A 25348-nucleotide genomic window follows, 5' to 3' on the forward strand; every position below is an offset into this window, starting at 1 on the left:
GAACACATGACACGCAGTTACGACGATTTTTTTTTTTGCAGTTTTTGGCCCGGACTGGGTTTGAACCCGCCACCTCCGGCATATGGGGTCGGCGCCCTACTCCTTTGAGCCACAGGTGCCACTACAACAATGATTTTCATGTCCTTCTCTGCTAATTCTACTGTCTGTACCAGTCTGGGTTGGTTTGATGGATTTATTTTTCTTCTCATCGTAGGTGACGTTCTCCCGCCTCTTTGCACGCCTTGTATTCTTTGCTTGGATGCCAGACATTGTGGAGTTTTCCTTGTTGGGTGCTGGATATTTTTCTGTTACTATGAATATTCTTGAGCTTCATTCAGAGATGCAGTTAATTACTTGTAAGCAATGTGGTTCTTTGGAGTTTTGCTTTTATGGTTTGGTAGGAAGGTCTGGAACCTTCTGAGGTGCTCAGGCTGATAGTAATACCTGCTGCCACCCCACTGAGGCAAGACCTTCCTGAGTAATCTAACTGCTGCTGGCAATTGTAAGATTTTCCCAGGCGTGGCTGTGAAAACGGGCCCTCTTCCCAGCCCTGTGAGGTGACAGGCAATCTTCTCTCCAATCCTTTCAGATGGTTTCCCCCTGGCCCATATTGTCTTCTTATACCCGGACTGACTGTATCTGCTACATACTCAAGAGAAACCCTCTGCAGGTCCCCAGAGTTCTCTCTCTCCTCTTCTGCCCTCTGCCTTTTGAACCATGGCTGGCTTGTTCTTCCTGACTCGCAGGAGTTCTCCGGGCGGCTCCACATCCCTGTGCCATGACCTGGAAGGTCCCAAGGCTGCTAACTGGGTGATCATTATGTCCTTTGTTGCTTAAAATCCAGTGCCTAGAAAAATCACTTTTTCGGGTGGCACCTATGGCTCAGTGAGTAGGGCGCCGGCCCCATATACCCAGTGGTGAGTGGTGGTGAGTTTGAACCCAGCCCCGGCCAAACTGCAATAACAACAATAACAACAACAGCAACAACAAAAATAGTCAGGCGTTGTGGCGGGCGCCTGTAGTCCCAGCTACTTGGGAGGCTGTGGCAAAAGAATCACCGAAGCCCAAGAGCTGGAGGTTGCTGGAGGTTGCTGTGAGCTGTGACATCATGGCACTCTACCGAGGGCAACAGAGTGAGACTCCGTCTCAAAAAAAAAAAAAAGAAAAAAGAAAAATCAGTTTCATGCATTTAATTCATTTCATATTTTTAGGCAAGAGGCTAAATTCAGCCCCTGTTACTTCATCTTGTCCAGAAGCAGATGTCCCCAGCGACATTCAGGTGCCCTCCTCACCTGAATCAAACTTGACTCTTTTCTCCTCCCTTTGCCCTGCTGCCAACCCAGTCTGATGCATCTCTGTGTCAGACTCAGACCTCCTGGGGGCCCCAAACTGGGGAAAAGGAGGATCGAGCCACACGGCAGTGTGTCTGGGTGCCTGGCAGCGGGTGGCAGCGCACTGGAGGCTGGCTGCAGCCATCTAGGGAGGGGCTGTTATCCCCGCTTCCCACAGATAAGCAGTCTGAAGTCCAGAGCACGATGCCCCTGCTGCCCACCACCTAGCCACAAAGCCGTAAGAGGTACAGCATCTGCTGTACCAACCACTGTTGCAAACACTTCATATGGCTCATGCCATTTAGTCCTCAGCACAGCCCCATCATGCAGAAATGATTGGCTTGGTTTTGAACAGGCACTGCTGCTGAATGGTTGACAGGGGACTGAGTTCGAATCCTGCTTCTAGCTTCTAAAATGTGTACAACTTTGGACCAGGCATTTTGTTCTTTTCTTTCTTTCTATTTTTTTTGAGACAGAGTCTCACTTTGTTGCCCTTGATAGAGTGCTGTGGTGTCATAGCTCACAGCAACCTCAAAGTCTTAGACTCAAGCAATTCTTTTGCCTCAGCCTCCCAAGTAGCTGCGACTATAGGTGCCCGCTACAATGCCCAGCTATTTTTAGAGATGAGGTCTTGCTCTGGCTCAGGCTGATTTTGAGCCTGTGAGCCAAGCAATCCACCCTCCTTGACTTCCCAGAGTGCTAGGATTACGGGTGTGAGCCACCACGCCTGGCCCGGCCCAGACATGTTTTCCTTGGCCTCAGATTCCTTATCTATACTCAGACGCATGGGCTGAATTGTGCCACCCATAAAAAATTCATACATTGAAGTTCTAACTCTCAGTACTTCAGAAAGTATTCTCAGGCTGGGTGCAGTAGCTCACGCCTCTAATCCCAGTACTCTCTGAGGTCAAGGCAGGTGGATTGCTTGAGCTCAGGAATTGGAGACCAGCCTGATCAAGAGCAAGACCCCATTTCTACTAAAAATAGAAAAACTAGCTGGGCATCGTGGCAGGTGCCTGTAGTCCCATTTACTTGGGAGGCTGCGGTAAGAAGATTGCTCAAGCCCAAGAGTTTGAGGTTGCTGTGAGTTATGATGAGGCCACAGCATTCTAGCCAGGGCGACAAAAAAGATGGAGTCATTTTGGAGATAAAGTGGGGTGGCCTCTAATGCACCGTGAATGGTGACCTTTATAAAAAGATAAAATTGGGACATAGAAATGCACATGGAGACACTCAGGTGACAGGAAAGATACCATGATCAGGAAACACGCAGAAGAAAGACAACGTGAAGATTTACTGGAGAAGATGGCCCGGTGACGGTCAGCCGGATTTGCCTTCACAGCCCTGGGGTCGAGCTCGCACTGCTGACATGTCGGCTTTGGACTCCCAACCTCTAGAACTGCGAGGAAATAGACTTCTGTTTTTGTATTTTGTTTTTTCCCCTTGTCTGGTAGAGATTTTATTGGCTTTCCCCTTAGTGCCCTGGATAAAACCGTACCAGCCCTATCACCTTGATCAAATTGTCATTCTTTACCAATTTTTTTTCCTAGTTTAGCCTGATTTTTTTTTAATTTCAAATTAATACGAGGGTACAAATTTTTAGATTACATTGTTCTTACTTCCAGGGTAAAGTTCCAGTTGTACAAGAGCCCTTCCCTCGGGGGTGTGTTACACACTCTCACAGTGTGCACAGTAGGTGAGATCCCGCCTTATGCCCTACCTCCTTCTGGGCAAGAGACTAGAACAGAACCTTCTCTGTCTCCGAAGATGACAGACGAACGGACAACAAACACATGAGAAAATGTTCATTGTCTTTAATCATCAGAGAAATGCAAATCAAAACCACCTAACCCCAGTAAGCTTAGCCCACGTCACAAAGCCCCAAAGCTGCAGATGGGGGCGCGGATGTGGAGAGAAGGGAACACTTCTACACTGTTGGTGGGATTGCAAACTAATACAGCCTTTTTGGAAAGAAGTATGGAGAACTAGACGTTGACCTTGCATTTGATCTTGCAATCCCATCACTAGGTAACCACCCAGAAGAACAAACTTCCGCTGTTTAAGCCACCCAGAGCGTGGCATTTTGTTACAGTGGCCTCAGCAAACTAATATGCCAAGGCTGAAGGCAGTGCCCACCTCACGGAGCTACTGTGAGGATTACACGAGAGGGTATGTGTGATGTACTTAGAGTGAGGCCTGGCCCACCTGGCACTCAATAATTGATGAGGAAGCTCAAGCCCAGGGACGTTAGGCAACGTGCTCAGGATCACGCAGCTCACAGCATGTGAACCCACACCCTGTGCTCTTAATGCCACTCCTGCCCTGTCTGATCTCCGCTCTAGGCTCTCTCCTGAGTACTCTTTGCAACAATCCCTGCCCCCCCTCCCCTCCCTGTGCCTTCCTGGGCCAGAGATGGTGCTCGGCCACATTAATTGACCATCCTTTCAGAAGTTGAAGGAAAAAAACAAACAAAGAAATAGCAGTAAGGGGGCCAGGCTGGTGGGGAAAGGATTTTACTCAAGGAAATAATTATATGTTAAGTGAAAAAGTCCACTGCAGTGCTCCTGACTCCCCACCAGGTTCCTGACAGATGTGTGGTCCTGGCTGCCTTCCAGTGACAATAATGCCATAATGCTACTCTGCGTTGCAATGTCAGCGGCACGTCCTCTCTCTGTCCTGGTCCAGGTGTGCAGGTGGCAGGTGCAGACGTCCCTGTGGAGAGAAGGGCCCGGCATTTCAGGGTGGAGCTGCCTGGCACCTACTTAAGTGTAAACAGTCCATCCTGGGAGTTGCACCTCAGTTTCTTTGTCTATAGAATGGGTGTCACTGAGACACCCTGAGACCTACAGATGTTCGAGATTCTGCTGTTGAGAGGAAATTGCCCTCCCCTGCCTTTCTTGAGAGCCCCCATGCCCAAGGAGGGTCAGAACAAGTTTGCAGAGAACACAGTTCTCTTTGGTCACCAGAGTGAGGGAGACAGAAAGAAGAGAAGGCCGCCTCTAGGGGTGACGGAAGGGGTGGAGGTGGACAAGCAGATTCTAGAAGCTCTGGGTACAACCTCTCAAAGTAGGCCTCACTGACTAGAAGGAGAGACTCGGACTTTGGGGGAAATGTTGCCAGAAAGAAAAAGACCCACGATCATCACAACAACTTAGCCCCCTGCCCTGCCTTCGTCTCTGCCCCAGGAAGGGAGACAATAGTGCCTCCACCCGCAGGTCCAGGAGGGGGAGACACTGGCTGTAGGGTGCCTGGGGCAGCAGTCCAGTGGGCAGAGGCACCCAATGCAGGCATGGTATAGTAGGGTTGCCAGATTTAGCCCTTAAGATCATAGGCTACCGGTGAAACTTGAATTTCAGCTAAATAATGAAAAATCTTAGTACAAGTTGTTCCTGTGCAATATTTGGGACATATTTATACTAAATTTTATTGTTGTTGTTTATATGAAATTTATATGTGTATATGTACGTGTGTGTATGTATGCGTGTGTGCACATGTGTGTACATGTATGTTTGTGTATATGTGTGTACGTGTGTGTGCACATGTGTGTACATGTATGTTTGTGTATATGTGTGTACGTGTGTATGCTCACACGTGTGCTGGGTGCTGAGGAGAGGGTGGGCTTGGAGATGAGCCTGGTGGAGGAAGACCCAATGCCACCTCCCTCAGGCAGGAAGTACCAGAGTGTACAGAGAAACAACCTCTGAGGCTCTGTCCCACCCCACACAGAACAGTGAGCCCTCCACAAACCTCCACAATACTAAATTTTATTGTTGTTGTTTATATGAAATTCCAATTTAACTGAGCATCTTGTATTTTGTATGGGAGCCCTAGGCACAGTGTGAGCATGATATCGGAGGGTTTGGAATGGGGGTGGTCTTGAGTCAGACTGTGACTGTGCTGCTTCCTGGTCCCACCACCTTGAGTCATTGAATCTCAGTGCCAGGTCCTGCCTCTATCGTAATAGCACTGACCTGGGGGGCTGGACCCAGCATTCCATGTGACACAGCCCTCAGAACAGGGCATGGCACACAGCAAGAGCCTACATATGGTCTTTATTTGTATTGTGTACTGGGTTTAGATGAGCAGAGGGACTGTACTGAATTGCTAGCGGTGTGTCTAAGGCAGTCATTCTCAATGTTTTGGATCTCAGGACCCTGTAACATTTAGAAAAATTATTATAGACCTTGAGCTGTTGTGTATGTTTATGTCACATCTATCAATAGTCACAGTAATAGAAATTAAAGCTATGAAAAAATTAAATATACATGTATTAATTCATTTGCAATGTTAATGAACCTGTTCTGTTTTCATAGATAACATAGTTTTAGTGCAAAGTAGCTCTATATTCTAAAACCAAAAGATAAAATAAAATATAAGTGAGAAGAGCGGCCTCATTTTACATTTTTTAAATTCTCTTTAGTGCATGGCTTCATAGAAGTCTGCTGGATGGTCACCTCCGCAGCTCCCTTCAGGAGGCTACCAGATCGCTTCACCGGTAGCCTCCGGGGAACTCCACTGTACACCAGTGAGAACGTTGAATGTGAAGGCAAAACATCTTCCTATTGCTATGAAATAGTGGTGGCCTGTTGACCTCCTGATCCCCTGAGCGAAGTCCCTGACCTCGCTTTGGGAATCACTGTCTAAGGCCCATTTCTGGCAGGGCTGCTGTGGCCTCTGGAGCCCGCCTGGCAGCAACTGGAGTGGGGGCCGAGCCTAGAAGTTCTGACACAGGGCAAGAGCGGCTAGTCAATGGCAGGTGCTCGGAGCTTCTCTCCCATCCCATAGCACTGGGGGGCACCTTGGGAGCACCCCCAGTATTTTTTATAGTGGGGCCTAAAGCCGTGGATGGAGTTGTCTTTTGGACTGAGAGCTGGGGTTTGTGGAGGGCTCACTGTTCTGTGTGGGGTGGGACAGAGCCTCAGAGGTTGTTTCTCTGTACACTCTGGTACTTCCTGCCTGAGGGAGGTGGCACTGGGTCTTCCTCCACCAGGCTCATCTCCAAGCCCACCCTCTCCTCAGCACCCAGCACACGTGTGTGCATACACACCTACACACATATACACATACATGTACACACGTGTGCACACACACTCATACACACGTATATATACACAAACATACATGTACACACATGTACATACATATACACACATACATACACATATACACATACATATACACAAACATACATGTACACACATACATACACATATACACATACACATACACGAACATACATGCACACACATATACACACATACATACACATATATACACAAACATGCATGTACACACATGTACATACATATACACACATACACATACATATACACAAACATACATGTACACACATATACACACATACATACACATATATACACAAACATGCATGTACACACATGTACATACATATACATACACGTACATATACACATATACACACATACACACATACACATACATATACATACACACATACACACGGGCCTGCCACTGAGCAGATGCTAGGGTCTATAGGTAAACAGTGAAAGTCAAGCCAAGTCCCCCATTTGGGGCAGGTTCACCCAGTCCTCTGCTGAGCCCCCATCTGCAGTCTGTGTCCGGATGGAGCACCCCTTCAGGTGGACTGCGTGTTTCTCAGAGCCTACTGTGGGGGTCTGTCTGGAGCACTGACCATAGCTGATGTGGTTTGCACTTCCCTTGGTGAATGTCTGGTCTCTCCTTTGGCTGTGTGTCTCCCTCTGGGTCCCTTACTCAGTGACTCCGTGTGTGTGTGTGTGTGTGTGTGTACCCACGTGCGCATGTGTGGTGTGACACTTTCTCTGGGTTGGGGGCTGCTTGCCATCTCAGGGGCTAAGCTGGGGGGTGGCTGCCGAGCTCTCCCTTTGTCTCCAGCACATTCTTCTGGGGCCAGGAGCGTTGTTGTGGCAACCAGTGGCTGCCCTGTCAATGGGGCAGATGTGCCTGTGACCACGTTGAGGGGGCTTTATCTGTGCCCACTCCCCCACCGGCCCCTGTCCCTCAGCTTGTCATCTAGTTCCTCCACTCTGACAGCCACCTTAGCTCAGGCAGGCAGTCTGGTGAGTCTGGGAACAGGCTCCGGATCTCATTCATTTGTATTCAACAAATATTTATTAACCCCAACTGTGTGCTGGGCACTGGGGACCCAGCAGCCACAAAAACAGACAAAGTCCTGCTCTCATGAAACTTAATGACCACATGAATACACAAAGCTCACACTTTCACAGCCTTACAGTGTTCCAGGGCTGCAGTTAGCAATTTACATGTGTTAACTCATTTAACCACTGTGATAATCCTATTAATGCCCCCAGATTCCACATGAGGAAATACAGGCACAGAAAGGTTATGTTACTCCCCCTAAACCACACAGCCTGGGTTCAGCCAAGTTTGAACCCAGGGAATCTGGCTCCAGGGTCGTGTTCTATATAACTATATTGTGTAGCCTCTGACATATGAGAAATATCATTTCAGGTAGTGAGAAGAGCCACAGAGAAACAAAAATAGTGGATGGGAGTCCTGGGAGCCGGGGTGGTTGGAGGTATGCCCTGAAGTGTTGGCAGTTGAGTCGAGTCCTTCTGTAATGTGAAGATCAGAGGAAATAGCATGTGCAAAGCCCCCAAGGCAGGAATTATTGGAAGAAGAGAAAGAGAAGGAAGACCACAGAGGCTGGAACTAGTGAGGGGGGGTTCTATGCTGTAACAGGGGGAACTCCCAAATCTCAGTGGCTTCCCACTACAGACTTAGATTTCTTGCCCGTAGGTGTTCCTGTTCGGCAGGTGGTTCTCCTCCATGAGGCCGTTCAGGGATCCAGGGCCCTTACCCCAGACCATCCCAGATACCCTGGTTGGTGGTGCTCAGCCTGGGCAAAACAAGGAGTGGGAAGGTGTTTTAGGTTTGAAGTGGAGCACATCGTCTCCACTCCATGGTTCAGAACCCAGTCACATGACCCAGAACAAGAGGACCTGGGTGTGGCAAGAAGCCAGCCAGACTCAGCAACACGAATGGCTGGTTGCTGTGCAGACAGAAAGTGGTTGGATCTGGTACAATTTGAGTCAGTGGGACCGGATGAGGGGTGGAGCAGAAGAAGACAAGACTCATGACTGACTTCAGGACTATACAGATGTCAAGATGAGAAGCTGAGGCTCAAGGGGTCCACATAACACAGTGGCTATGTCCCTGCATGGCATCCATGCCAAGGTGGTCTCCTGCCGATGTGACGTCTTTACACTAGTCCTGTGGTCAAGTTTTTGGAAAGTATTTCCCTCCCTGTGCCATGTTCTTTGGTATGAGATCAGGCAGTTTCTCCTCATGAGAGATGGCATCTGTTTCTCTGTGCCTTGAATCTGGGCTGGTCCTGGGTCATGCTTTGTCCTGTAGAACATGGTGGAACTAATGTAGTGCCGGTACTGAGCCTAAGCCTCCAGAAGTCTTGTAGTATCTGCTCCCACTTTGGAAATCCTTCCCCTCAGATGGTAATCAGCTTGAGCTAGGCCACTGAGGGGAGGAGGCCATGTCCAAGAGGGCTCAGTAATCCTAACTGAAACCATCCTAGCCCAGCCTCTAGGGAGCCCACCCCAAAATATGTGGTCATTAAGGCTACCTACCTGACCCCTAGGGACAGGAGGGAATGCAGCCATGGATGCAGGAGCAATGATAAACACTTATTATTTGAAAGCACTGAGTTTAGGGGTGGTTTGTTACTCAGCAAAGCTGACTGACACACTCCCCCAAGCAGGAAAAGAGACCTGGTCTTTGAGCCTGGGATATGAGTTCCAGTCCCATGCCTGTCAGTGACTTGTCCTATACCTGGGTCCCTCACCTCCCTACCTTTTAGATGGCTCAGGAGTACCGTTAGGGAGTAGCCCAAGGAGAGAATGCAGGTCTCATCCTCTCTGCAGCAGCACAAAAAGACTCTTTAGAGGACCAGGAGTTTATCAAGTAGAGAAAAGAAATGTGAGCGCTCCAGACAGAGGAGACAGCAAAGGACAAGAATTGTGGGGACCTCAGTCATTCTGTGCCAGAGACAAAGTAGGGTGTGGTAGAGACAGAGATTGCATGAAAACTGCTAGAACCTTGCCTGGCACGAAGTAATTACTTCATACATGCTGTGCAAGGGCTGTTGGCATGTCAGGTGTCAGGTGGCAAGGGGGCAGGAAGCTTAGACTTTACTTACAGAATAATGGGGAGCCATGGCTAGTGGTAGACAGGGAGTGGATTGGCTTGGCCAGAGCTTGGAGGCTGGCTTGATGGGTATGAGACCCAGGGAGAGGAGGCTGTGACATTCTTCCTGGTTGAGAGATGATGGTGACCAGAGTCGGTGATGAGGGTGGGTGGGTAGTGAGGAAACTCACGGGATGCCCTGGGGAAGAACTTCCAGAGTTTGGTGGCCTACCGGGTGTTTCCAACAAGAGGGAAGGGAGGAGATGATGACAGAAGACTGTATTTGGCTGGGACAGCCTGCACAGCCTGGATCCTTTCTCTCCATCTTCCTCAAGCCTCCATTTGAAGTGACAGAAGCCTCAGGACCAAGTCCCAAGGTGGGACAGCCTGGACACCAGCCCTTTATCCCTCACTTGTAGTCTCTTCCCTGAGGTTGGTCCTCTTCTATAAAGAGGGAAGAAGAGGCTTTCCAGAGGCTCAGGAAACACATCTTGGATGGCCTCAAAGTGTGCAGGGAATGGCTCCACCTCAGCTGGGGATAGACATTTCCCCAGGACTCCCCAGACCCAGGTCTTGCTGAGGAATCCTCTTGGCCAGCGGGCTGGGCATCCTCTGTGGAGTGGAGTGATTCAGGCACCTGCTCATCCCTGAGGGCTTCTTCTCTCTGGGAGCTTAAACTATTTTTAAACTCAAGTCCAGTGAGGGCGTGTATGGAGCTCCATCCCTCCCAGCGCTAACCCCAACATTCTGCTGCCTCTGTTAGTGTGCTGTGTGGGTGAAAGGCCATCCCCAGGAGGCCCAAGTCTTGGGCTTCTTCTTCCCTCTGCTGGACTTGCTGTGTGATCTTGAGTAAAGCTCTGCCCCTCTCTGGGCCTCAGTTTCTCCATTTCTGAAATAAGTGAGAGACTACACAGTAGAAGCACAAAGGCCAAGTGTAGCTTGTAGTCATTGTTTGCTTTATCCTCCGGGTGTTTGTCAACATCCTGAAAAAGTGGGAGATTTTACTTAAAAACCCTTTGGTGAAAAATCAGAGGATTTGGCTCTGCCGAGGCCCACATTCCCACAGGGCACAGATGCACAGCTGCTACAGAGCAGTTCACTTTCTGAAACTGTGCTCCTGCACGGACCTCAGGCACCTGTGTTTTCAACAGAAGAGTCCTGGGATTTTTGATTTTTTGACTCAGCTTCTTAAGATTTTGGCCTTTTTAATGTCTATCTTGTTGAAAAGCCACTTTAGGAATATAACAAAGTAGGGGAAATACATTTGCCTAACACAGACCCAAATATTTATTCCCGTAAGCTGTAGGGATTGAAGAATCCAATAATTACAAAGAGAAAAGTAATGATGGTGGTAATGATAGTTAATGGTATTTTGTATTCATCCATTGCTTTGCAGCTCAGAGTGCCATACGTTCTTTCCCTGGAGGACCCTCACAACAGCCTGGTGAAGTAGGTACTATCCTGGTTTTATAGGTAGAGAAACTGAGGCCCAGAGCACAGCTGAGCTGGATACCCAGACAAAGGGCAGGCCGTGACAGGCTGGCAGGTGACTGGCATGGCTGTTCTTGCAGGCCCAGCTGCTTTCAGGACCACTCTTCACCTGGACAGGTAAGGAGGACACAGAGGCGATCTATATGAGATCATACGTATGTAATAACATTAAACAGTTGTCCAGGAAGGCTGATTAGAACCTCCCCAGGTGCCAATGAGGTCAGAACCAGAGGGACTACAGGCTCAGAAAGCCACCCTGCTCATTGGCGACACTGTATCTTTTCCAAGACAGAGGTAGAACGTGACCTGGGACTTCCAAGAAACTCCTTGCCTTATCCACCATCCATCTACCGACCCATTGTCCTATCCATTCATCTCCCCATTCATCCACCCACCTATCCATCCAGTCAGCCATCTACCTACTCACTTATCCATCCATGTGTCCACTCATTTGTCCAAGTATCTACTCACGCATCCTCCATCCTTCTATCCATTCACTTCAGCACTCCTTCACATGCCGATTCACCTAGACAGTCAAGGAGAGGGAAAATGAAACCAAAAAGGGTCCAAGGGAAGAAACCAAACAACCAACGTTCCATGCTGTGATGCAGTCCCAGGTTTATAGTGGGGAGTAGACACAGCCTAGATGCTGAGGGGCTCCTAGCATGTGGGGCTGTGGAGCTGTGGGGCTCAGAGGTATCTGAGCTTCACCAGTAGCTGTGGGGACAGAATTTAGAGATGCCATCTCTTGGTGGTTCCACACAATCACATGAGGTCTCCGCTGTCAGCCTCACATCATAAACTTTCACATGCAAGTAGAGACAGCCTGGGGACCAGCTGGTGCACAGGCACACAGCTACACGCACAAGCCCTAATCTCCCAGGCACATGGAGAGCGGTACACAGGTACCGGTTCACACAGGAGCATAGCAGAGGACTTCAAGGCACAGTCACTATGACTCTAGGAATGCAGGAATCCTCAAGGACACACACACGCACAGAGACACACAGACACATACGTGGAGATGCAAAGGGCATTTATGTATATATTAGAACCCCCACAACCTGCAGGAGGAAAGCTTTCTAGGCCCAGAGGCACTGGGTACAGCCTTGCTCCAGGAATCCTGCTGGCTGGCTGCTCCCTGGCCCTTCACCCCACCTGCTTTTCTACCTTTATATGAGGACAAAACCTCACCTCTGGGGACATGCAGGCAATGGTCAGAGGGTCCTGGTGGAGTGCGGGGTTCCCTGAGCTGGCCTCTACCAGGTGACGACAGCCCAGCCCCTGAGATGGACACAACACCCGCCCACCACAGTGGCTCATTCTGGGGCCACTACTCAGTGACCCTGCTGAAAGGCCTGAGCTTAACAGGCTGGAGCTGGGGATTTGATTTCTTTCCCATTTAATACCGATGAGATGAGGCCTCAGCTCAGGCACCCGGGGATGGCTTTTGCCCACTTCAAAAACAGAACTCGAGAACTCGGCTATGTGAGTTCCCTGTGGGGGCCAGACCCCAATCCCAGGCCTCACCCCTCCTTAGCCCAGAGTGAGGATCAGCATTAAAAAGAAGCACAGGCCATGGATTGATACAGGCAGACTTGATATAAATAAGATGTTCATATAAAAATAGTTTCTTACAAAATATGCTCTCTTATCCAGTGGCTCACTTTTCAAAAGACAGAAACTTCTGGGAGTTTATTATTATCTTTCCTCTCTCTATGTATTCCAAACCGGATTTTTCTAATGGTGAGGTTCAAACTGGGGAGGGCAAAAGGATGGGAAACATACTCTGGAAAAACATTTCCAAGTTGGGACCAGCTCAAATTTCTAAATAAGTAGCAGCAAAGAGCAAAAAAATATAAATGTGTGTGTGTGTGTGTATAGGATGTCTGCTTTTGCACTTAAACACCTAATGCCGCAAGAAGGGTATTCAACAGGTAGAAATATCTGCATCAAGAATTATTATGTACAGTTCTACTCGGCTCCTAATCCTAGTGACAAAGGTCATCCCACTAGGAAAGCAAGTGGTCCACTTTGATTGCAGAAAACGGATCCCGACGAGGTGGAAGAATTCTTTTTAATTAAATAAATTAATATTATCTTTTTTTTATCAGAATAAATTGTTAAATATTGCTAGGATGAGGCCCACGGGTCCAGAGTTCCTGCCGTGAAAGGCTCCACTCCAGCCACGGAGGGGCCTGGGCGGTGTCTGGGGGAGGGCGGAGCAGCATTGGGTGTAAAACAGAATGGTCCAGGGCTCTGAGAGATGGTTCCCACAGGTGCCTGCAGGAAACCCAGAAAAAGTGCCCTCCTCAGCAGAAAAGACAAGCTCAGCATTCCTGTGGTTCCCCGCGAAGATCCAGGCAGTGACCCTGCCCAGGAGCACGCGGTTCAGAAACTGTCTGGTCCTCCCGGCTGTCTAACTTGCAGCCGGCGGGCGGAGTGCGTGCAGGCCGGGCTCACTTACACGTGTACATCTCGGTACGCTCGCTGCAGGTGTTACACTTGACATAGCAGCACCAGTGGAACTTACAGTTGCACTGCCACACGCGGGCATACTGGTGGGTGTTGTAGCCGCGGCCACAGCACATAAGGTCGCAGCCGCTGGCCTGGGGGGCCGTCTTGTTGCAGGCGCGGCCCTGGGTGCCCACACTGCCGGTTACTGGGTCCTCCTCACAGTAGTTGGGGGACTTCTCGATGTACACCAGGTCTGTGTCCATGGGCTTGCGGTATGACAGCGGCTTCTTGATCTTCAGGAAGGTGGGCCGCTTGTTGCGGCTGGCGCGCACGGGTTCCACGTGAACAGCCTCGTTGTACTTGTCCTTGAGCACATAGCCCAGCTCCCGAAACTGCGGTAAGGTGGTCCAGCAAGTCTTGGTTGTGCACGAGCCAGACACGCCGTGGCACTTACATTCCAGCTTCATGTTCTCCTCCAGGATCTGCAGGGGTGGGTGGGGAAGAGCACAGCACAGGTCACTGCACGGATGGCCGAGTGTGGACTCCAGCCTGGCCCAGTCCCTACCCCACTTGGCTAGAAACTCAGACTTGGATTCTGATCCCCCTCTCTTCTGGCCGTTGCGCTGCGCCTTTCACTTCGCTTGCTCTAGTTGCCTCTCAACTCCTATATGGTCCCTAAACTGGCACTGAGACCAATCCAGCCCCCACATACAGGGACATATCCTGACCACATACAGGTTCTCGTTGGTCTACACAGGCTTAAAATCAATTTTAAACCAACATTTAAAAACAAGGAGAAAGACAGACTTCCAGGTTTTTTTGGGCAAACAAAGGGCATCTGGTAACACTGGGGTGATGCTGAAAATGTTTAATAAATGATACAGTTGGGTGCTGATCTACTGGCATAGAAGCTGGCTCCAAAAGGCAGCGTGGACGTCTCATTGTGTTCTGGCTCCCTGCATTGTCACACGGCAGCAATACCTACAGCTACACCAGCAGCTGCCTACTTCACAGGTTGGCGTTCCTCAATTTGCCACAGTCCTCACTACTCCCTATAGCCTTATGATACCCACCAAGCCCTGTGGGCATCTGAGTCTGGGAACCATGCTTCTGAGTGATCCCTCCCAAGCTGGACGATGTACCCCTTCTTCTGAGCTCCCCAAACCTGCTAGGTTTCCATCATCCTAGTGTAATAAGCAGCACTGTTTAAAAGTAGGTAAAAAGCACATGCTGATTCTGGACCCAGGATTTAAACCCTGCGTCTGCCATGAACTTGCTGTGTCCTTGGGGAGTCCACTTCAGCCCTCTGTGAAACAGCTTCCTCACATACAGCATGGGGGTAATAATAGTACCTCATTATAATCCCACGGTGGGATCCCACACAGAAATGAGAAAAGATGAATGACTAAGACACACACACGAAGAAGAAGGCGTCCTTAAGAGCAAGTCAAAGAAGCTGAACACAGAAGAGAACAGGCTCTAGGATTCCGCTTACACGAAGTTCTAGAATTGACAACACTAACGGATGTTTTTGCATATAAACTCTATTTACACGTGCAGACAGTGGACCAGAGTTGGCCCGTGAACCACATTTTGCTGTTTCAGAATATCTCAGCAATAAAAGAAGGCTACATTTTACCAAACCCCTCAGAGCACAGGATATTTAGGTTGTTTTCAGGATGTTAAAAAAAACAAACCAACACATTTTTGCCCCTCTCTTTCTCTTTCCTTCCTTCCTCCCTCCTTCCCTTCCTTTTCTTCAACTATAAGTAACATGGAAGGAAATATCTTTGGGGCTAACTTCTCGTCCTTCCTCTTTCCTTCAGCCTGATTTCATTCTAACAGACATTTATGGAGCTCCTAGTGCAGCGGTTCTCAACCTGTGGGTCGCGACCCCTTTGGGGGGGGTCGAACGATCCTTTCACAGGGGTCGCCTAAATACATCCTGCATATCAGATACTTACATGACGATTCATAACAGTAGCAAAATTACAGTTATGAAGTAGCAACGAAAATAATTTTATGGTTGGGGGTTACCACAGCATGAGGAACTGTATTAAAGGGTTGCAGCATTAGGAGAGTTGAGAACCACTGCCCCAGTGTGTCTGGGGACGGAGATAAACTGTGGTGTGCAGTTGCTGATGCAAAGTACGTGCACATGAAGTCCTTCTTTCAGACTGTCAAAATACTTTTGCTAGTTATATTTCGAGTAAATGACAGGCGTTACACACATGGGGCCTGTGCTTTTATACGTGGCATCTTACTTAACTGCATGAAATTGGCATAATTATAATTCCATTTTACGGAGGAAAAATAATTATAATTCCATTTCACTGAGGCTCGACTAAGTCTCAGAGCTGGTCTATGAGACATTTTGAGGCTAGGGGCTTACAGCTGAGGGGTGTGAATTAAGTGCTTGCCAGCCACTTACTTGCTATGGGACCTTGGGAATGTCACACTCCCTCTTTGGGCCTCAGTTTCCTCAACTCTAACATAAAGTGAAGACAATTCCATCTTTTCTGATGAAAGTCAGGGTGCTGGAACACCATCAGACATTTAAAAAAACATCGCTAGTTTTGCCTCTGGCCCTGGGCCTGTTTGGGTTGTTGGCAATGCAGAGGTGACACGGTAAGTGCTCTGACCCCAAGTATGGCTTCATGTTCAGAGTCCCCCCATTCCTAAGAGCTTTTGTTTCCAGGAGAGGTAACCAGGGCTTGGTCAACAGAACCACCAGGAAGGTGGGGGGTTGTCGCATTTCAACCTCAATACTTATAATCAGCTGGGCCAGTGATGCTTCAGGCATCCAAAAGGCTCCGAGACAGGACCGGCTGGGTTCTAGGACACCAGAGCACCTCCCACATGCCAGCGTTCTCAGATGACCACCTACACAGCCCCTTCAGATGGAGTGTTCCCAAAATACCACGGACATCCCTTTCGGTGAGGGGATAGTTTCCCTGTGTTCAGCCCACCTTTGGCCTTGGCCTAAGAAGTGGGAGAAAGAACAAAGGTTCAGAGGTGTGGCTGAGCACATTGTCGGCAGGATTAGGCAGGCACGTCTGAGGAACTAGGTTGATTGAGATTCCATCACAGCCCAAACTTAAAGACAGAGATGCCTGTGGGCATTCAAAAGGGACTGTGACAATACCGAGTGTTGGTAGGAAGCTGAGCACCTGGAAGGCTCATCCACTGCTGCGGGTGCGGACATGGTGCAGATATGGAAACCCATTTTCCATATCTAATAAAGCTGAAGAGACACATCTCTATGACTCAGACGGTTTGCTTCTAAGATACATGTATAGAGCCTAGAGAATCATTGTGTGTGCACAGGAAGCAGGTTCAAGAATGTTCACAGCAGCAATGTTCATAATAGCTCGGAATTGGGCGCCATCCGGATGACCGTCCATGGTGAATGGATCAAGGACGGTGTGTGCATTCAAAGGAGCACAATAGGGCAGTGACAATGAATAGTTACAGCGGGCTACACTAACAGGGACTAATCTCAGAAATGCAGTGTGGAGGGAAAGAAGAACGTCATTAATGATTTCCACAGAATGATTTCATTTGTATCAAATTCAAAGGCAGGCAAAACAGGACTGCATTGTTTAGGAATGCATCCACAGGGAGACAGTACCAGAAATAATAAAAAGTAAAGAAACGAGGGTCCCGAATATGAAGATAGCAGTATTCCTCATGGGGGTGAAGGAATGTGATGGGCCTGGGTCACCCAGTGGTCTTTTGGGGTCCTGGCAATGTTCTTTTCTTTGACGTGGGTAAGGGTTACATGGATTAGATTGTATAATTGCCCTTTTAAATGAAAATGGATGTTCTATATGCTTTTTTTCAAACAAACAACATATTCCAATTATAAAAATGCAGCGGGTACAATGGCCAATTACCACGTGAGAGGATGCTCAGCATCATCAGTCGTCAGGGAAACCCAAATCAAAACCACACTGTGACACTACTTTAAACTCACTAGGATAGCTAAAATAGGAAATACAGACAATAACAAGTGCTGACAAGGATGTGGAAAAATAAAATCCCTCTGGCACTCTGCTGGTGGGGATGTGAAAAGGTGCAGCCACTTTTCGAAAACAGTCTGGCAGTCCCTCCAGGTGTTATCCATAGAGCTATTGTATGACCCAACAATTCTACTCTCAGATATATGCCCAAGAAAAATGATATGTGACCACAAAACACTTGTACCTGAATCTTCATAGCAGCATTATTCATAATAGCTAAAAAAATGGGGGTGGGAGAAACCTGATGTTTATCAACTGATTAATAGATAAGGACAATGTGCTGTACGCAATGGAACATTATTCAGCCATAACAAAGAGTGAGGTGCTGGTTGATGAACCCTGGAAACACCATGCTAAGTGAAAGAAGCCAGTCAAAAAGGCCACTTATTGAATGATCCCATTTGTAACCAATGGCTAGAATGGAGAGATTTATACAGACACGTAGAGATTGGCGGCAGCCTAGGGCAGGGAAGGGGGGAAATGGGGACTGACTGCTAAAGGGTCTGGGTTTCTTTGTGAAGTGATGAAAATGTTCTAAGATTGATTGTGGTGATGGTTGTACATATCTGCAAATACAGTAAAAGCTATTAAATTACATACTTTAAATGGCTACGGTGTATGGTATGGGAATTATACCTCAATAAAGTTGTTTTATTAAAAAAGGCAATGAGAAGCTAAGGCTTTAGCGGGGAAGCAGTGTGAAAACTAGGGTGTATTTCCAAGTCCATGGCACCAAATGCTCCCATTGCAGTGGACTGGATCCTGGGTTTTGGGGAGGGGGTCACTGCCCCTCCTGCCTCAGGCAGTCCCCCTTCACCATGTAGGCCTCCCTTTTCCTCTGTGGTCACTGATAGCCTGAGGCCATGGTGGTACTGAATGGGGCCCTGATCAGGTGACATCCAGCCCGCTAAGCCTGCAAACGCTGCATTTTGAGAGCCTCAGTGATCGCATTATGTTTGCATTAAGCCGGGCATAATCACAGATGCCCTGGCCAGGGATGTCACCCAGATGGGCACCCAGCCCTCTCCCTGAGGCAGGGGACAACAGCCGAGGAGTATGTGAGGGACAAATTTGCATTCTTTGCATCTCCCACCCCCCAAACCTCAAGGCCAGGCTAGCTACCAGCTTCTGGGCTGCCTGAGGGGGCCCTTCGGGATCTGGATTCTGTGCTTCCGTGTCAGGCCATCTGAGGGCTTATAGGCTCTGGGATGACAGGACTCCATGCAGCTTCCCGGTGCTTGGCACACAGCAGGTGCTCAGGAAATGCCCAAAGGCAATTCATAGGCAGGATGCCTTCAGACTACTCCACAACTGATATGCCCAGGCCCAAGCAATTGCTATTGAATGTTCAGGGTCCTAGAGGCCCTGCCAGGCCAGCCAGGCATCAACCCTGCATTGCTGGGTGGACATAAAGTCTGGAGTAACCGAGCAGTAACAGTGGCGGAGGGAAGGGACAATCACGGCTTGGAGCATTGTCACCAGGTTATGTGTTTCATGTCAGTGACTATACTGCTGGGTCCAGGTTAAAGACCAGCCCCATAAGACTGCTGGGGTTTGCCATTTTACCATCCTGTGATGCCAAGATTTCACAATGCAAAAAGAAAATAAATGAGAAAATAAATCTGTGAATCTGGTGTCTGGACTCAGCAGGCCCTTCCAGAGACAGCACTGGCAGAAAACCAGAGAGTAGGAGGAAAGTTCTGGAAGTTACTGCCCCCTGCTCACGCCCTTCCAGGCCCTTGAGATGACTGTCTTTTCCTACCAGACGTCACAGCTCCGGCTGGGATGTCCTCTCTGTAAATCCTCCTGGATTCTGGCAATGTTACTTCCTCCACTAAGGAGGACAGACTCCCCAGTGTGGTCAGCCCCAGGGTGCAGCACCATCCCTGGGGGCTCCTTTAACTTTATCCTATTTTATTAGCAAACTCTTTTTTTCAAACAGCTCTTTGCAGTGCTATTCACAGCCTCTATAATTCACCTATCTGAAGTGTACAATCCAGTGGTTTTTTCGTGTATTCACAGAGTTGTGCAATCATCACTGCAATGTAATTTTTGAAGATTTTCACCACTCCATACCCATTAGCAGTCCCATCTCTCCGGTCCTAGGCAGCCACTGATCTGCTCTCTTTATAGACTGGCCCGTTCTAGACATTCATGGGCTCACACAATATGTGGCCTTTGTTTGTCTAGCTTCCTTCATTCAGCATGAAGGTTTCAAGGCTCATCCATGTTGTAGCATGTATCAGAATGCCCTTCCTTTTCCCGGCTAAATAATATGCCATGGCATGGACATGCCACATTTTATCCACTCATTGTTGGACATCAGTCTCTTTTTAAGCTCTGCTTAATTTCCCAGTTTGAGTGTGCCCATTGCACTTGGCCATGATCACAGTGGAATCGCACGGCTCCTTATGGCAGGGCCCAGCACAGCCCCATCCTCCTGACTTCCAGGTCTATGTTCTTTCCATAGGGGGTGGAGCAGCACCCCCTCTAAGGCCTCTCAGTCCTGCACCTGCCCTTCCTTATCTGGAATGCCCATCCTAATCTCCATTACAACGAATGACCCAAAAATTCCACATCTGAAAATGTATCCTGTGGGGATGTTGGTGCTTGTGAAAAATGACAACAGCCTCACATAGGCATTATCCGAAATATCCAAAGGCCTAAAGAATCTAAAGATCTTCCTGTGGGGATTGGTTATATAAATTATGGCACATCTGTTCTACAAGCTGGAATGTCCTACAGCTCCTGAAGAGAACAGGATGGCTCTGTGTTCACCTCCCAGGGCCAATCTGTGAGGTCATAGTTAAGGAACAAAGCAAGGTGCAGAAAAGCACGCAGAGGGTGAACGTGTTAGTGTGAGAAATAAGAGACTTGTATGTGTATACTCCTAAGAGCCCAGAATATCACTGGAATGATACATGAGAGATTGCTAAGAGTGGGTGTCTCTAGGGGAGCCACCTGATGCCTGGGGACCAGGTAGATGGATAGGAACTTACATTTCAGGGAATTGTCTTGGCCCTTTTGAGTAGTCTACCACATCAGAGAAAAGTCACCTCCTCCACAAAGCCTTCCCTGATTGTCAGGTAGACAGTGACTCCCTGTTGGTTTCCATAGCTGTCCTGGGTCATTGTCCCCTTGGCACTGAGATGACTTTCCTACATGTCAGCATCCCCTGTTCAGCCCGCAGCTTGTGTGGTGGGCCAGAGACACAGCACCCCATGTCACCCTTCAAGGAAGGGCTTGCTCCACAGCTACTGGTCATAGTGTGCTGGTAAAACCAGCCCTCAGAAAAGACAAGAGCCCTGTTGTGTAGTGTTTCCTGATTTCTGCAGGATAAATCAAATGCTCCCATCATGGCTGATTTTAAGGTGCCAAAAACTTAACAATCACCTGGCAAATCCCCGAATACTGGCTCTCACCGACAGACGGGAGTGGACTCCGGCACAGTCCAGGCACATGGGTCTGCCCCAGCTGCAGAGAACGGCTTGCCTTGGCAGCCTACCTCTGGGGACTGCGAGAGAAAAATAAAGGTCTGGCCAGTGCAGCCAGAGGCAGGACACTCTGATAGGCAGGGTCTGCTTCAGAGCTCCTCACTTGCCTCTGTCCAGTCCTGCTCCTCCCCTTCCCCTTCACAGGTCTCCAGTAAATAACTTGGTTCCAAAACTCCATGTCAGCCTCTGCTTCTGGAGAACCCCCCCCCCCCGCCATACCGCTCAGGGGGCCTAGTCCAGGTCATTGACCTCTACACCCCCAGCCTCTAATCAAAGAGCCTGGTATGGAAAAGGTGCTGGTGTTTGCAAGTGGAAAGAGGGGCCAGTGCCTGTCTGTCCACACCACACTTGCTCACTCACTCATTGTAGGGCAAGCACCGACTGTGCGCTATTTGGCATCGCCCCTGTGGTGGAGCCCCTGGGAGCACTCACTGTGACATGAGCTGATGCTGTTTTGGTCTCTGAGCTTGAAGCCCATGCCATCTCCAAGCTTGTGGTACCAAACCAAAAGCATCCCTGGAATCAATAATCCCCCCCAAATCTATCTCCAAGTTGGCGAGTGTGTGAGGGATGGAAGTGAGAGCAGGGCAAGCCTGCATCAGGAGGTGCTGCTCCGGTGTGCAGCTCAAGGATGGTGAGGGCGGAGCTGGGAACCAGGTGACAGGAAGGATACGGAAGAAACTCAGGGTGATGGGGAAGGAGAACAGAGACAGAGAAGCTGAAGACGGAGCCAGCTTAAGGAGAAGCGTGCAGTATGTGGCCAGGAAGATGGTCATCTGGGGAGTACACAGGTCTTTCCGAACTACTGAAATCTGGCTGTGGTCTGCTCAGGCACCTGGGAGGATAATGTGAGTGGAATTGTAGGGAGATGAAAACATGTGGCTGAAACTAGCCAGAAGTGGGGTAAACATCTACAATTTTTGATATTAAAAAAATTGATTGTAAAATCACAGGATGGGAGAGACTGAGAAAGACCAAAAGCTTAGGTGACTACAAGTTCAATAGAAGCCAAGAGCTAAAAAGCCAACAGTCTGAGGTCATATTAACTAAGATCTAATGCCCACAATAAAGGAGGGGATAGTCTTGCCATGTGATTTTCAGAACTGGGCTATGCCCTAGTAGTAGACAGAAACAGAGCATGTTTAGAAATAGCTAGAAATCCCACATTGAATAAGATGCAGATGCTCAGCCTGGAGAAGAGTTTCTGGGGTCCCTGGTCACTGCCCAGTCCATGGGGGGAGTAACAGGGCAGTAGATTCCAGCTCCAGTAACAGGCCACCTTCCCCCACCAAACTCAGCATGGCTCAAGGGGGCTGCTGGGGAGGTGATGAGCTCCTTGCCCTGGAGTGTGTACAAATAGTAGCTGGGGTCTGTAAAGGGGATTCCTATAACAGGTTGAGTGGGACTACAACCAAGATCCTTCTCTGTTCCCAAGGGTGCCCCAAACCTGTCTGGAGCAGTAGGATTTTCTGCACTGCTGGAGGGAGAAAAATCAATCTCTTTTTGACAGGTCCCCCAGGAAGTGCCAACAATGTACCAGATGCTGCCCATAGCTCAGAATTACCCAGCCCCTCTCAGACCTGGGAGGGGCTAGTGAGTGAAACTTGGCTCCAGAAAATTCCTTGATTCATAATGCTATCAAAGATAATATCAAAGTCAGCCTCCTGGGCCTGTCCTAGGGCCTTAGGGCTGCCCAGAAGATCTGGGGCTGAACTTTCTGGAAGAAGGAAAGGATCTTGAGGGGAAGGGGACACACAGCAATCTCTGGCTCCCACAAGGTACATGCCACATGCCCTCCGATGACCATAAGTGTCTGCTACCCTCCACAGCATTCTGGGGACCATCTAATTTTAAAATCGAAAGCCGTTTCCCAGTGTGAAACACCACTGCTTCCTAGCACTGCACGAACTCTGATCCAGGAGGGGACTTTGCACCTCCCAGAGATGGATAGAAATCGCTCTTGTTCCCCTGGGAACCCTCCTCCGGGAATGCTTCCCATCATCTCTTCAGGGCCCAGCCCAGCTCAGCCCTTCAAGGTCCTCCACAGGTGCCACCTCTTCCCTAGAGCAGTATCGCCCCAGCCCCACGGACCTGAGAAGGACTCTTCCAGCACCTGCCGTCCTTATCTTGGTGCTTGTTTTTTAGCAAACCCGGAGTGGCCTTGGAGCTCTGCAAATGATGCCTCAGTGAACCTTTCTCCAGCCACCGAAACTGAAGTAGCCCCACTGGTCATCACCAAGGATAAGTGACTCAGACCAGTCAGGGCCAGTCAGAGTGAGTCCTGAGGATTCGGAGTGAATAGAAGACAAGTGCTGTTGGTTATTTCCTCCCAGATGTGGACAGGAGGGCCAGAGCTGAGGAAAGGCATCTTGTGACCATGTAGGTCTGTGAATGGAGCCAATTAACACAGTGAAGCTGAGACTCAGAGGGGAGGTGAGGGGTGCATGCAACCAGCTCCTGGGAATATCATGTGTAGCCTGGATCAAGCTGGACCTGAATTCATTACCCCAGGACCATTCAGTTCCATGAACTGATGAATTCCTTTTGTTATTAAGCCAGCTTGAGTTTCTGTTGATTACAGATTAATGTATCGTAACTAGTACAGAAATCATTTCATCTGTGCCTTTTGTAAAGCAGATAGCCAACACCAAGTTGATGGGTTTTAAGAGCCAAATGGCATGGAGCAGTTCTGGGGAGCCAAAGACTGGTTTGCTGAAAAAGGCCTTGGGGAAGCCAGGACCTGCAGCACTGCAGACTGACACTGTCTCTGGGTTAGCCGGGCATCAGCTGCTTCCTTCCCCTTGACCCCTTCTGAGTTCGGCCAACCTGGTTCCTTCACAGGGAGCAGTCAGTTCTGGACGATTTGCACCTCCGGCCCTGAGCAGTGAGCTGGCAATCAGAATCAGTCTCTGTATGGTAGCACAGTGTGACAAAAGGCAGCCTGAAGCAGGAGAGCCAGCACCAGCACCGGGGCCAGGTAGCTCAAGAACCCTGGATTAAATCCCTCTTCTGATGTCACATGCTGGTGATGGTAGGAACAGGTGAAGGAGACCGTATAGTGGCTCACACCTGTAATTCCAGCAACTAGGGAGGCTAAGGCAGGAGGACTGCTTAAGGCCAGGATTTAGAGACCAGCCTCAATAGTGAGATAAAAAAAAAAAATAAGGCAACTGGGCATGGAAGTGCATGGCTATAGTCCCAACTACTTGGAAGGCTGAGGCAAGAGGATTGCTTAAGCCCAGAAGTTAGAAGTTATAGTGAGATACATATATATATGTACACACACACACACACACACACACACACACACACGCGCGCGCACGCGCACACATGTACACTTCAGTCTGGGCAATGTAACAAGACACTGTCTCTTAAAAAATAAAGAAAGAAGAAAGAAATGGCTAGTTAAAGGGAACAGGGCATACTCTCTGTTTGCTCATTACAGCCTTCCTGCCTCTGACTATGGAGGCTGAAAACATATAACATATCAGATAAAAAGAGAGATTTGAGAATGACTTTTCCCTTTCTGTCCTTCAAGGTGGTGTTAGAGTGCGATTCCTGGAGCTTAGGCAGCCATCTTGTGACCAACAGACAAGACAATCAGAGGCTGACAGGGTGACAATGGCAGAGAAGAAGGGTGAAAACAGCCTGGGCCCACAAAGAGATTGTTGAGCCTCTGAAATAAACTACATCCAGACTTTTATTTTACAAGAAAAAGCAAATTCCTATCCTCAAAGCCACTTCTGGAAGGGCATTCTGTTACCTGCAAGCAGAGATATCCTAAGTGATCTGTTCCTCGCGGTAAAGCAGGGGCAAGTCCTTCCTCAGAGGGAATGGGGAATGGCGGGGGTCAAACGAGCACAGGGCCCAGTGCGGGCAGCTCACAGAACACACGCCCAGACTGTGGGAGATTTTCTCGTTCTGTGCAGGGGATGCAAAGGTTAGCCAGAACAGGGCTGGAAGGGTGGCACTGAGGGGTGGAAGAAGCAGTCCGTTGGAGTCCCGCTTCCATCTCTCCACCACTGTGTGGCCGCAAGCAAGTCTCTTTCCTTCTCTGGGCCTCAGTTTTCCCTACCATATGATGCAGGAACTAGATAGGGACCTCTGAGAGAAAGGACAGGGACAAAGCAGGACAGGGGGCAAGGGTGAGGAGGGAAGCAGGCTGAGGCTGGCCACCTTCTCCCAGATGCTTCTGGGGTAGAATTCAATTTCTGGATGGTCAACTGGCTGCAGAGACACAAGGAAATGCCTGTTTCGCCCAGAGTTGTTAGGAGTGCCCCTCTGAGCCCAGCCGGTCCCCCTCCCTCCTGCCCTCTCCCACACTCGGGCCCACTCACCCCAGAATCCCATCCTGTAAACACCCCCGCTCCTG

The 25348-nt window shown here is 49.1% G+C and overlaps 1 protein-coding gene across 1 annotated transcript in view; it reads right to left on the reverse strand.

Moving 5' to 3' along the window:
• Window positions 1-12527: 12527 nt before the first annotated feature.
• Window positions 12528-25348, reverse strand: part of WNT7A (Wnt family member 7A) — a 57180-nt gene continuing 44359 nt past the window's right edge. The window contains exon 4 of the mRNA XM_053599884.1: window positions 12528-13942. Within this exon, the coding sequence (XP_053455859.1) occupies window positions 13463-13942 (480 nt within the window). The 3' untranslated portion in view covers window positions 12528-13462. The remainder of the gene's footprint in view (window positions 13943-25348) is intronic.

Source organism: Nycticebus coucang, chromosome 8 (genome assembly GCF_027406575.1).
Source record: "Nycticebus coucang isolate mNycCou1 chromosome 8, mNycCou1.pri, whole genome shotgun sequence".
Classification (NCBI taxonomy): domain Eukaryota; kingdom Metazoa; phylum Chordata; class Mammalia; order Primates; family Lorisidae; genus Nycticebus; species Nycticebus coucang.